The 13,130-nt window shown below is 44.9% G+C and overlaps 1 protein-coding gene across 1 annotated transcript in view; it reads right to left on the bottom strand.

Moving 5' to 3' along the window:
* TAPT1 (transmembrane anterior posterior transformation 1) overlaps positions 1-13,130 on the bottom strand; it is a 156,354-nt gene that overhangs the window by 20,055 nt on the left and 123,169 nt on the right. The window contains exon 15 of the mRNA XM_075333129.1: positions 12,703-12,779. Coding sequence (XP_075189244.1) covers positions 12,703-12,779 — 77 coding nt within the window. The remainder of the gene's footprint in view (positions 1-12,702; positions 12,780-13,130) is intronic.

A 13,130-nucleotide genomic window follows, 5' to 3' on the forward strand; every position in this document is an offset into this window, starting at 1 on the left:
CAGCTGAACGCCCGGCAGCCGGCTTTTGAGAGCGATCAGCTGAACGCCCGGCAGCCGGCTTTTGAGAGCGATCAGCTGAACGCCCGGCTGCTGGCTTTTGAGAGCGATCAGCTGAACGCCCGGCTGCTGGCTTTTGAGAGCGATCAGCTGAACGCCCGGCAGCTGGCTTTTGAGAGCGATCAGCTGAACGCCCGGCAGCCGGCTTTTGAGAGCGATCAGCTGAACGCCCGGCAGCTGGCTTTTGAGAGCGATCAGCTGATTGTTCACAATAGTCTGCCGCCGGTAAAACTGTAAAGAAAAAAAAAAAAAAAAAAAAAAAAAAAAAAGCTTTCCGTTGCTTTGTACGATCCATTGCATCAGTTGTGCCAATATATACAACGCATACGTTTCATCCGTCACACAACGCAATGCAACGGATGCCGTTCAACGCAAGTGTGAAACTCGCCTTATAAATCTTCTGTGTCCTGAGCTCAGCCATGTGCTTCCTCCTCCTGCTCCTCACTGTCCTGTGTGTGGCTGTTGGACAACTGGCTGCAGCAGACACCTCCCCCCGTGCAGTGCGCTGATCACTATACCCCGCCCCTTGTGTACGGTGGAAGGGCTGCTGCAGATTATAATGATCAGCCGGAGATTAACCCCAAGGTTTTATGCAAGATTTAAACAAGACTGCCTGTTTCAGGGTCATGCAGAAAGTGCTGCAGGCTAACAGTGAGGGGAACTCTATTCCTTCTTTAATTTATACATTCCTACCGAGGTTGAGTGTCCCTTTAAGTCTTAGTTAATGCGGTAGATTTTGTTCCCTACGCGCCACTTGTATCTGTATTACCGAGATAAAGCTACGCTAGAATATCTTCGCTCGAGAGAATTAAAATAGATGTATGGCGACTAATCTGCGCTATACACTTCAAGTCTAGGTAGAGATGCAATGTGGAAATCTGAGCAGTACTTATGAGTTTATAGGATATGGAGCAGAGTGCTGGACCGCTCTGCACGCCCGGCACAGACACCGCTATTAAAATGCTAATTCTGCCAGAGGAATGATTAAAAAAAAAAAAAAAAAAAAAAAAAGGGGGGAATATCATATGTTATTATTGGACGATGTCATACGCTTTTTACTGGACGGGTGCAGTCAAATCATCCTGTGGCCGGTCAGTTCCGAAACACTGACCAGCACGTAGCCACGCTGAGCTTTATCACTACCTGCCTGGCACAGGACACGTTTTTCTTTGTTACGTGGAGATGTGATCCGTGAGTACGGCAGATAAAGTTCAGCCCTTGGCCACGTCCGGCAGCCCCATAGAGAATGAGAGCAGAGGTTTTTGTGCTCAGCCGCTGCTCCACCCAAAGAGGGCTCTGCAGACGGAGCCCCTTTCTCGGGGTCAGTGGTGGTCCCAATAATTGTGCACACAGTGATCAGTAATTTATCTACTATATACGGTAATCGTGCAGAACTTGGTTCAAAATCCCTTTAGCTGCATAAGATGTTGAAAAATAAAACTATTCAAGATTCAAGTAGTATAAAAAAAAAAAAATATGTTTCCCTCCTCCTCCGTCCGGTGGAGACATCGATTTAGAAGTCACCTCAAATGACCAATCAGGACACGGCGATTGCAGTATAATCATTTACTAGATGGGTTTCTGAATGTAACTATCGGTGTTTCGAACAGTAAAACCCCATTTTCTTCCATTTCTTGCTTGGTGCACATCTGTGCTGCTGGTAGCGATCTTTGGATAGAATTGGTCTCCTTATGGCTCTGGTAGTGGATGACATAGCCCCTTCTTACTTTTCCGGATTAATTTAAGAAGGAGTTTCATATCTTTATGAGTAGTGTGCATGGGTAAGACGCACCGGGGAGTGGGTGGATGTGGAGCAGAGTGGACGTGAGCAGTGCTAGCTCCGGGACTCAATTAGACTTAAAACCGTTGTAGACACAGCTAAGCGGGATGGTAGCACAAGGGGGAAGGTGCCTGGGCAGATGGGATGCACTAGGAGCAGAGATACGGCAGGCAAGATCCCGCTCTTTAAACCAATAGGCAACTGAATCCAAGATGGTGGCCGTGGCTCACACCACGAGGATGCCGATAACGTGCTCCAATCCAGCGCCTTCAGGGCATACGCCTGTCAGTAAGCCCCCGAATTCACAGCAGAGCATGCACAACCTCCACTGTCTGAGGCTTTGCTTCCTTCCCCTGCAACCAGCCCAGACCAACAAATCAGTTCCAAAACACCTGGTCTACACCCATCAAAAACCCAGACGGGAGCTCTCATCTGTACTCAAGACCCCGAGGGACAGCATCATCCTGTGTGAGTGTGGATGCTCGGCAAAGCTCATCGATCTAAGGAATGGAGCCACACACATCCTCACGTCTCCTAGGGAAGCCGCGACTCTGCTCCAGAAATGATCGCCGGCTTCAGTGGATGAAGACACAAGCGATCCTCTAAAGAAAGCTCCAACGCGAAGCAAAGAATAGACCTGACTCACACACGAGTGCTTCCTGATCATTTATAATAAGCAGGCAATTAGTTGTTTTTTTTCCTAGAAGCTTATGGGGACATGAGAATACCCGTTCTTTTCCTTCTTCTCATCCCCCGCAACTAATACTGGATAGGAACGTATACTGGAGAATGTATATAAAGTGACTTCATGAAGAATCGGACTTTAATTTACATCAGTTACAGGTGTTCTTTTTAAATTTTCTATTTTCCCATTATTAATTATTACTATCGTCATCTCTTTCTTGGTGACATACTGATTTTGAATCACTGGTAATTCATCAGCTTTCATATTGCTAGTACGAATGTGAAAGGACTAAATGGCCCTTTTATAAGATCGCCACTACGGAAAGAGGCCCAAGCGCTTAAATCTGACGTCATACACCCAAGGGACTTCTTTATATTGTGAAGATGCACATAGATTACAAGACATAAATATTAGGGATGACCGAATACCGCAAATATTCGGCAACGGCCATATTCACCGCATAGGTCGCTACTATGCGAATACTCACATCGAATATTCGCAGATCGTCAAATAGTGGCGACCTATTCGGTGAATATAGGCGTGGTCGAATATTTGTGGTATTCGATCATCCCTAATAATTATATATACAGTGCCTTGTGAAAGTATTAGCCCCCTTGATTTCTTTCCAACCTTTTCCCACATTTCAAGCTTCAAACAAAGAATCAAATTTTAATTTTATGGTGAAGAATCAACAACAAGTGGGACACAATTGTGAAGTTTAACGATATTTCTTGCTTATTTTAAACTTTTCTAAAAATATAAATAACAGAAAATTGGGGCGTGCAATATTATTCGTCCTCTTTAAGTTAATACTTTGTAGCGCCCCCTCCTTTTGCTGCGATTACAGCTGCAGTCGCTTGGGGTATGTGTCTCAGTTTTGCACATCGAGAGAGAAATTCTTGCCCATTCCTCCTTTGCAAACAGCTGGAGCTGAGTGAGGTTGGATGGAGAGCGTTTGTGAACAGCAGTTTTCAGCTCTTTCCACAGATTCCCGATTGGATTCAGGTCTGGACTATGATTTGGTCATTCTAACACCTGGATACATTTATTTGTGAGCCATTCCATTGTAGATTTTGCTTTATGTTTTGGATCATTGTCTTGTTGGAAGACAAATCTCCGTCCCAGTCTCAGGTCTTTTGCAGACTCCAACAGGTTTTCTTCAAGAATGGTCCTGTATTTGGCTCCATTCATCTTCCCATCAATTTTAACCAGCTTTCCTTTCCCTGCTGAAGAAAAGCAGGCCCAAACCATGATGCTGCCACCACCATGTTTGACAGTGGGGCTGGTGTGTTCAGGGTGATTAGCTGTGTTGCTTTTGTGCCAAAGATATTGTTTGGTATTGTACACAAAAAGTTCGATTTTGGTTTCATCCGACCAGAGCACCTTCTTCCACATGTTTGGTGTTTCCCAGGTGACTTGTGGCAAACTTTAAACACTTTTTATGGATAGGTTTGAGAAATGGCTTCCTCCTTGCCACTCTTCCATAAAGGCCAGATTTGTGCAGTGTACGACTGAGTCCTATGGACAGACTCTCCCGCCTCAGCTGTAGATCTCTGCAGCTCATTCAGAGTGATCATGGGCCTCCTGGCTGCATCTCTGATCAGTCTTCTCCCTGTTTGAGATGAACGGCCGGGTCTTGGTAGATGTGCAGTGGTATGAAACTCCTTCCATTTCAATATGATCGCTTGTACAGTGCTTCTTGGGATGTTTAAAGTTTTGGAAATCTTTTTGTAAACAAATCCGGCTTTAGGCTCCTTTCACATTGCGTTTTTTCCCTACGTCCACAGGTCCCGCCGGAGGATCTGTCCGAACCGCCCCTCCCCCACTCTGCAAAGCGTGTTGTGGACGAATGCGCCCGGCAGGGCCATTCACTGTAATGGAGCGCACTGCGTTAGCATGTGCTCTGTTTTGTGCCATTTTTGCACATATACGTTTTCTGCAGACGGACACCCGAACGTAGTGGACTACAAAAGTGGCCCCACTTTTCAGTTATTTATTTTTTAAAAAAGTTTAAAATAAGCAATAAATGTTGTTCAGCTTCACAATTGTGTCCACTTGTTGTTGATTCTTCACCATAACATTAAAATTTTAATCTTTATGTCTGAATCCTGAAATGTGGGAAAAAGTTGAAAAATTCAAAGGGGCCGAATACTTTCACAAGGCACTGTACATAAAATATGTGTAGAAAGTATATTAAATATATTAGATTGTTTTCCCTATTGTGTAATTTTCAATGGGAAAAATGTGGGTGATTTGAACTTTAGGATTATTTTTTTTTTTTAGTTTTTCAAATCTTTTGTCACTTTTAATTGATTTTACTAGTCCCCTTAAGGGACTTTAAAGTGCAATCATCTGATTGCTTCTGCTGTATAGAGCAGGGCTTCAGCATCGCTCAAGTACAGCACAGGTCAAGATCTCCTATGAATGTCGCCCACAGCCGGCAATCACAGGAAAATAGTCATCAGATGACCCCTGTGTATCATAACAACCCATCTGCGCCCTGTGATAATATCACAGGGCCAACTATAGGAGCAGGGAATAATGTGCTAATTGCGGTCGTGTGTGTTAAATCCACTGTCAGAGACGGACAGCGAAATATGACTGGCTAACAGCCCCAGGCTGATCTGTGATCCACCCACGGCTGTTAGAGGCATGTGACAGCTGATCAGAATAGCCGACTATACGTTCTACTCGCACTCACATAAAATGTACTCAAGGATTGACTAGATAGTGGTAGATAAATGGCTACTGCGCAATATACAAGTGGCTACAGTCGGCAATATCACATGGACAGACCTCGCCCCTGTCGTGCCAAATAAGAGATGTATAACAGCCCAATATATTCTCTAGCTTTACAGAAAGTGTAACATCAATTACAGGAATATTTCATTATTAACAGCCCGCCGGATGTGTCTCCAGCCCCTGCGTGGGACGCACATAAAGCTTATATAAGGGGAAGCCTAATACAGATAGTTATTTATTATATATATATATATTATATATTGCTAAGGATGCGGAATATAGAGCAACTTATTAAAAATATAGCACTACTGGCAGCAGAAACCCTCAGCTCTGCAATATAGAAAAGTACAACACTGGAGACACAGGCTATGCCAATTGCTTCAATACAAATATGAACATAATCTGAGAAGTAACGCAAAATACTATTGGCAGGGAAATAAAGCGGAGCAAAGTACCGTACTAGCTGGTAAAATTAAGCCTAGACCAACAATGTCTCAAATACAGAATGACAAATACAGTGGAACCTCGGTTTATGAGTAACCTGGTGTGCGAGTATTTCGCTATACGAGCCAAGCTTGCTGTAAATTTGTAACTCAGATTACGAGCAAAGCCTTGCTGTATGAGAAAATACTCACCGCACACACTTCCGGTTCCGTACTTTCACCGCGCTCTGACCTGCTCTTGCAGTCCGTCCACACACACACACACACACACACACACACACACACACACACACACACACACACACACACACACACACACACACAATGCTCACCTTACCCTCCATTCCCTCAGCGGCTTCCTGATTCTTGTAGTCCGCAGGGATGTGCATCCGGTAACCATCGCGACGATGCAGGAGCTTCTGCTGCCAGCGCTTCTCAAAAGGCAGTGCACTGACCAATCAGAGGGAAGCGGCTTATGCCTTTGACGTCAGCGCACTGGCCAATCAGAGGAAAGCAGCTCATGCGTATGACGTCTGCTGCTGAAGCACTGACAGCGGAATCTCCAGCATTGGTCGCGACTGTTACCGGATACACATACCTGCGGACTACAAGAACCAGGATAAGGCACAGCCAAATGGTGGAGGTACTGTATATCGAGGTGCAATAGTATGAATCAGCTCACCGTGGAAAAAGCTCAGTCTTGATTTCGTCCTGGAGCACGGACAGGCACTGCCACAGCCCAAAATAATGCAAAAGATGAGGATGTCCAGCTCTTCAGGCAAAAAAACCACGTCTTTATTTTATCATGCAGACACAAAGAATGACATGACCAGCACAACGCGTTTCAGGTGAAAGCACTCACCCTTAATCATGAGCCATTCATGATTAAGGGTGAGTGCTTTCACCTGAAACACGTTGTGCTGGTCATGTCATTCTTTGTGTCTGCATGATAAAATAAAGACGTGTTTTTTTTGCCTGAAGAGCTGGACATCCTCATCTTTTGCAATATCGAGGTGCACTTGTTGGTTGCCAAACCATAAGTCATTCAAATAGTCAGAAGGCACTCTCAGGGGTTAAATTTCGTTTCGGCCACTTAGTGGCCTTCATCAGACAACTCGTATCATTAAATGGCCAGAGTGGAAGAGTGGAATATAAAGGCAGCGGTATCCACCGCTATGCTGTGTGGCCGAAACGTCACATGTTCAAAAACTATTTTGGAATAAATTATATGAAATTTAACCCCTGAGAGTGCCTTGTAAAAACTTTGGACAAGAACAAGGAGGCCGGCGAGGGAACCGAGGGTAATGTGAGCACAATATGTATGTATGTATGTATGTATGTATGTATGTATGTATGTATGTATGTGTGTGTATATGTGTATGTGTGTATGTGTGTATGTATGAATGTGTGTGTGTTATGTATGTATGTTATGTATGTATATATGTATGTGTGTAAGTGTGTGTAAGTGTGTGTAAGTGTGTGTAAGTGTGTGTAAGTGTGTGTAAGTGTGTGTAAGTGTGTGTAAGTGTGTGTAAGTGTGTGTAATGGCACAATAGGGGACCAGGATGGGACATTGCGCAAGTTGTGGAACGAATTGTCTGAGATTCAATTATTTCCTATGGGAAATTTGGCTTTGCTAGACAAGCAACTTGGTTTACAAGCACACTCCCAGAACGGATTGTTCTCGCAAACCAAGGTTCCACTGTATAAGAAAATATTTAACCCTATGGATATCCGCTTAATACATTCGCAAAATGCTCCTCATCATTTTATAACCTTAGGGCAGATAATGTTATGCCACAGCTCAATGTGGATTTGATAAATTTGTCTAACAGCATAGAGTTACCCAAAAATTTAGAGGATACACTAAATGTAATAAAATCAGCCTATAACTCAGGCGGAAATACAACAAGCAATTAAAAAACAGCTACAAATAATAAATCTCCAGGTCCTGATGGAACAATTAGTGAAGATTTTAAAATATTTGACCAGACATTATCCCTGCATCTTTTACTAGTTTTTCAAAACGTATTTGAAACAGGTAAAATCCCAGGAGAAATGCTACAAATGACAATAGTTTCATTTCCCAAACCGGGCAATACGCCTGATCAAGAGCCAATATAAACTCTAAATACCGATCTCAAATTATATTCTAGAATTTTAGCAAACAGAATTTCAGACTTGGTTCCATTCTTGGTGCAGAAGGAGAGCTGAATTTGTCAAATGCAGACAATACGCTAGATGGCACAAGAGGATTGATATCATCCATGTGGCGGGAAAAGTCAGACGCTCACTCGGTGGAGAAGGCGTCTCATCAAAGGCATGGGGATTCCTGTATGAGGTTGGGTTCACTGGTAATAAATTTAAAGCAATAACGTATTTTTCGTTTTATAAGACGCACCCCAAATTTAGAGATAAAAAAAAGGTAAAAAAAAAAATAAAAATGGGGTCCGTCTTATACTCTGGTGTTATCTTGCTGGAGGGGGGCAGCAGTGGTGGTGAAGAGGGGGGTCACAGGAGGCAGAGGTTGTGCTGAAAGCAGCGGCGGGTCCATGGTAGCAGCAGCGGTCAGTGGCGGCGGGTCCGTGGTGGCAGCGGCGGCGGGTCAGTAGCGGAGCAGGCCGGTGCAGTGAGTGTTCCAGTCTGTCCGCGGTCCCGGTTCAAATGATGGCACCTGGAGCGGCCCGTGCACAGATGGAGCCCTCATCCAAGGGATCCATCTGCGCACGCGCTGACTCCCGGCGCCATCATTTGAAACTGGGACTGCGGACACACCGGGGCACCTGCAGCACAGCCACCCGCCCGCACAGAGTGGCAGCCAGCAGGATGCCCGCCCGCCATCCCGCACAGAGAGACAGCCAGCCTCCAGGACAGAGAGGCAGCCAGCACTGACCGGCACCCGGCCGCCCGCACGTAGCCACAGGCACCCGGTCGCCGCACAGACAGCCCCCCTGGTAAGCTATATTCAGATTTTAAGATGCACTCCTCATTTTCCTCCGAAATTTTTGGGAGGAAAAGTGAGTCTTATAATGATGGCGGATAAATTCTATATTGCAAATGGCACAAGGCGGGGTGGGGTGTCCACTATTGCAACTTTTATTTCCCTAGCCATTGAACCCCTAGCGGCCAAAAATTAGGTCTCACCGAATGATATAAGGCACTCAAGTTGGCAAAATGGAATATAAAATTGGTTTATTTGCTGACGATAATATGTTGTTAACTTACAAACCTTACAGAAACATTGTCTGTAGTAATGCAAACACTACACTCGTAGAAAAGGATCATGTTAAATACTGAATTCCTCTAAATGTCACATTTAATTATTTATGGAATTTAAAACTAAATATCCATTTAAATGGGACAGAAAAAATCATTATTTAATTAGTGATACAATTAACACTTTCAATAAAATGAATGCTTATACAGTACTGAGTTATGAGTCCCTAAAGATAATCTGTCAGCAGGTTTTTGCTATGCAATCTGAAGACAGCATGCTGCGAGCGTTAATACAGAGAATTCAGGGATGCCTGTTTTGTAAAGGTCTGATCTGGTTTTTTTTTTATTTCCTATGTTTGTTTAAGCAGCAGGACTTCTCATTGCTTGGACTACAATGTCACATGCGCGGCAGTCCGACTCCCCCCCTCCACAATCTCTAGTGAGAACCTGGTGTGGGTGGAGAAGCCCTCTGAGCTAAATCTAAACATTCTGACTGTGTCAGAGCAGCTGCAGCCAGTAATCTAAGTGACAATAAGGAATAACGTTTGGAACACCATTCTAAGTCTGAACTGGGTGCAAAAACCTAAAAAAACATCACTATAGGGAGATAAGGTATGCACACCAGTGACTATGGAAGGGGAATACATGAAATAGCAGAAACTGCTGTGTGAATACTGACTTGAAAAATCCAATAGCTATATGTAAGAGTGAAAATGTGAAAAATGAAATCTGCATTACTGCCATGAACATATGAATCAAGAGAAATTTAGCTACTGAATTAATCAATGCAATAGAGCCCCAACACTACGCCAAAGTATTTCTCTACGTTGGGGTCCCTAGCTTGTGTGTGTCCTCTCATGCAGTTAAAAAACCTACCGTGTATGGGAGGCTGAGACCCAGGCTATATATGCGTATGATATGGATTGGCAATAGGTGTGGTTGGGGAGGGTTCTCAGCTTCCCATACACGGTAAGTTTTTTAACTGCATGAGAGGACACACACAAGCTAGGGACCCCAACGTAGAGAAATACTTTGGCGTAGTGTTGGGGCTCTATTGCATTGATTAATTCAGTAGCTAAATTTCTCTTGATTCATATGTTCATGGCAGTAATGCAGATTTCATTTTTCACATTTTCACTCTTACATATAGCTATTGGATTTTTCAAGTCAGTATTCACACAGCAGTTTCTGCTATTTCATGTATTCCCCTTACATAGTCACTGGTGTGCATACCTTATCTCCCCATAGTAATCTAAGTGATACACTGTTGGATTCAGAATCTCTTTTCCTACATTATGCTGCTCTTAGGGTACCGCCACACTTCGTGACGCACCAACGATCCCACCAGCGAGCTGACCTGGCAGGGATCGTTTGTGCGTCGCTACATGGTCGCTGGTGAGCTGTCAATCAGGCAGATCTCACCAGCGACCAGTGACTCGTGTAACGACACTGTGCTTGGTAACCAGGGTAAATATCGAGTAATCAAGCAAAGCGCTTTGCTTGGTTACCCGATATTTACCCTGGCTATGTGTGTAGAGAGCCAGCGCTGGCTCCCTGTATACGTAGCTAGGGTACACATCGGGTTACTAAGCAAAGTACTTTCCTTAGTAACCCGATGTGTACCCTAGCTAACTATACATTGAGCCAGCGCGGGCTCCCAGCACACGTAGCCAGGGAAAATATCGGGTAAGCAAAGCGCTTTGCTTAGTTACCCGATATTTACCCCGGTTACCAGCATACGCTGCTTACACAGAGTCGGTCCTCGTTGGTCTCCAGCCGTCAAACACGCCGATGTGTGCTGCACAGCGGGAGACCAATGAGCAAAAAATGAACCAGAGCAGTAACGATCAGCGATTTCACAGCAGGGGCCAGATCGCTGCTTAGTGTCACACACAGCAAGATCGCTGATGAGGTCACTGGTGCGTCACAAAACCTGTGACTCAGCAGCGATCTCGCTATGTGAGAAGTATCCCTTAGATGAGGTAGCAAAAACCTGCTGACAGATTAAAGGAAAAAAATTGAAGTGGATATGTTGCATATGAAAAAGCATACTACCTCCTGGTTAGGGATAATTGCATGGGTGAAAATGTTCATATTTCTGCAGATATTGTATCTATTCTGCAATCTCCCTATTGCATTTCCAATGAAAATGTTAAAAGAAATACAAGCAATTATTTCAAAAATATATTTGGCAAAAGAAATAACGAAGGAGCAGAAGCGGACACATTTTACATTCCTATGAATAAAGGAGGACTAGGCTGCCGCTCCGTGCTGCGTTACTATAGAGCCGCGCAACTACAATTCATGTGGAACAATGATAATGATAGGCCCTGGATAACAACAGAAAATTACTTAATAGGATCTTCTAATATCTCATCTCATCTTTTATTCATATAACATTTTGAACCCCAACAAAAAAATAAATACAGTATGTAAATCACCGAGGGTAGATGCAGCTTTAGATGCATGGAAAGTACTAACCACATCGGATCTACACAGGCTGCGCCCTCTACACAGGCTGCGCCCTCTACACAGGCTGCGCCCTCTACACAGGCTGCGCCCTCTACACAGGCTGCGCCCTCTACACAGGCTGCGCCCTCTACACAGGCAGCGCCCTCTACACAGGCCGCGCTCTCTACACAGGCTGCGCCCTCTACACAGGCTGCGCCCTCTACACAGGCTGCGCCCTCTACACAGGCTGCGCCCTCTACACAGGCTGCGCCCTCTACACAGGCCGCGCCCTCTACACAGGCCGCGCCCTCTACACAGGCTGCGCCCTCTACACAGGCTGCGCCCTCTACACAGGCTGCGCCCTCTACACAGGCTGCGCCCTCTACACAGGCTGCGCCCTCTACACAGGCTATGGAGACTTTAGAGAAATGGATTCCAGATCTTACACTACAGAATTGCTAATTATTATGAGGCATCACACATTTTTATAGAAAAGGAAGAATTCCTTTCACCACTCAGAATTAGAATTTAATATAATACACCTCCTAGGGACTTCTATATATATCTACAAATCAGATATTTTACAATAGAATGGAAGAAATTAATGTTTACCCGTCCTCCCAGCTGTACTCCATGCTGCTTAATCCGGCATCACACAGTACAGCGTTATCGCTATAACTGCACGTAGTGATGAGCGAGCACTACCATGCTCAGTACTCATTACTAGTGAGTGGGCACTACCATGCCCTGGTGCTCAGTACTCGTAACTAGTGATGAGCGGGCACTACCATGCCCTGGTGCTCAGTACTCGTAACTAGTGATGAGCGGGCACTACCATGCTCGGGTGCTCAGTACTTGTAACTAGTGATGAGTGGGCACTACCATGCTCGGGTGTTCGGTACTCGTAACTAGTGATGAGCGGGCACTACCATGCCCTGGTGCTCAGTACTCGTAACTAGTGATGAGCGGGCACTACCATGCTCGGGTGCTCAGTACTTGTAACTAGTGATGAGTGGGCACTACCATGCTCGGGTGTTCGGTACTCGTAACTAGTGATGAGTGGGCACTACCATGCTCGGGTGCTCAGTACTTGTAACTAGTGATGAGAGGGCACTACCATGCTCGGGTGTTCGGTACTCGTAACTAGTAATGAGCGAGCACTACCATGCTCGGGTGCGCAGTACTTGTTACTACTGATGAGTGGGCACTACCATGCTTGGGTGCTCTGTACTCATAACTAAGTAGTTCCCTTTGGGTATATAAAATCTGTAAATAAAAACAATAGAAAACACAAATTGACCGGACAGTGTCGTAGTAGTAAAACTCACCCCAAGTAAAAGAGCACGACACAGGCGTATGCCAGGACTCCTTGCACCTTCACCGAACTGGTGACCACTCTGATCAGCTGGAAAGAGAACACAAGGGGGTTATAACTTTTGCCAACACAAGTGGAATTTGCAGAGGATAATGAAAATGACTTCACCACTAAGTTCTCTTAACGTCAAGCTGCTCAATTACAAAAGGGGTCTAACACTACAGGTAGAGGGAGGGGATCTGTTTGCACAAAATTACTGTTCAAACCAAGCACAGGAGCTTGGCTGCCCCTTGGAGTGATTGGATAGCTTGCTCCCTCTGGGGTTGTATAGCTGGAGACCAGTCCAATAGGATATCATGACATGACTACTGTCACCCACTAATTTACAGTGACCCCATTCCTAAGCCGAGGCTCCCGGTTTCTGTATCCTTCCTAAGCAGT

Source organism: Anomaloglossus baeobatrachus, chromosome 1 (assembly GCF_048569485.1).
Source record: "Anomaloglossus baeobatrachus isolate aAnoBae1 chromosome 1, aAnoBae1.hap1, whole genome shotgun sequence".
Classification (NCBI taxonomy): domain Eukaryota; kingdom Metazoa; phylum Chordata; class Amphibia; order Anura; family Aromobatidae; genus Anomaloglossus; species Anomaloglossus baeobatrachus.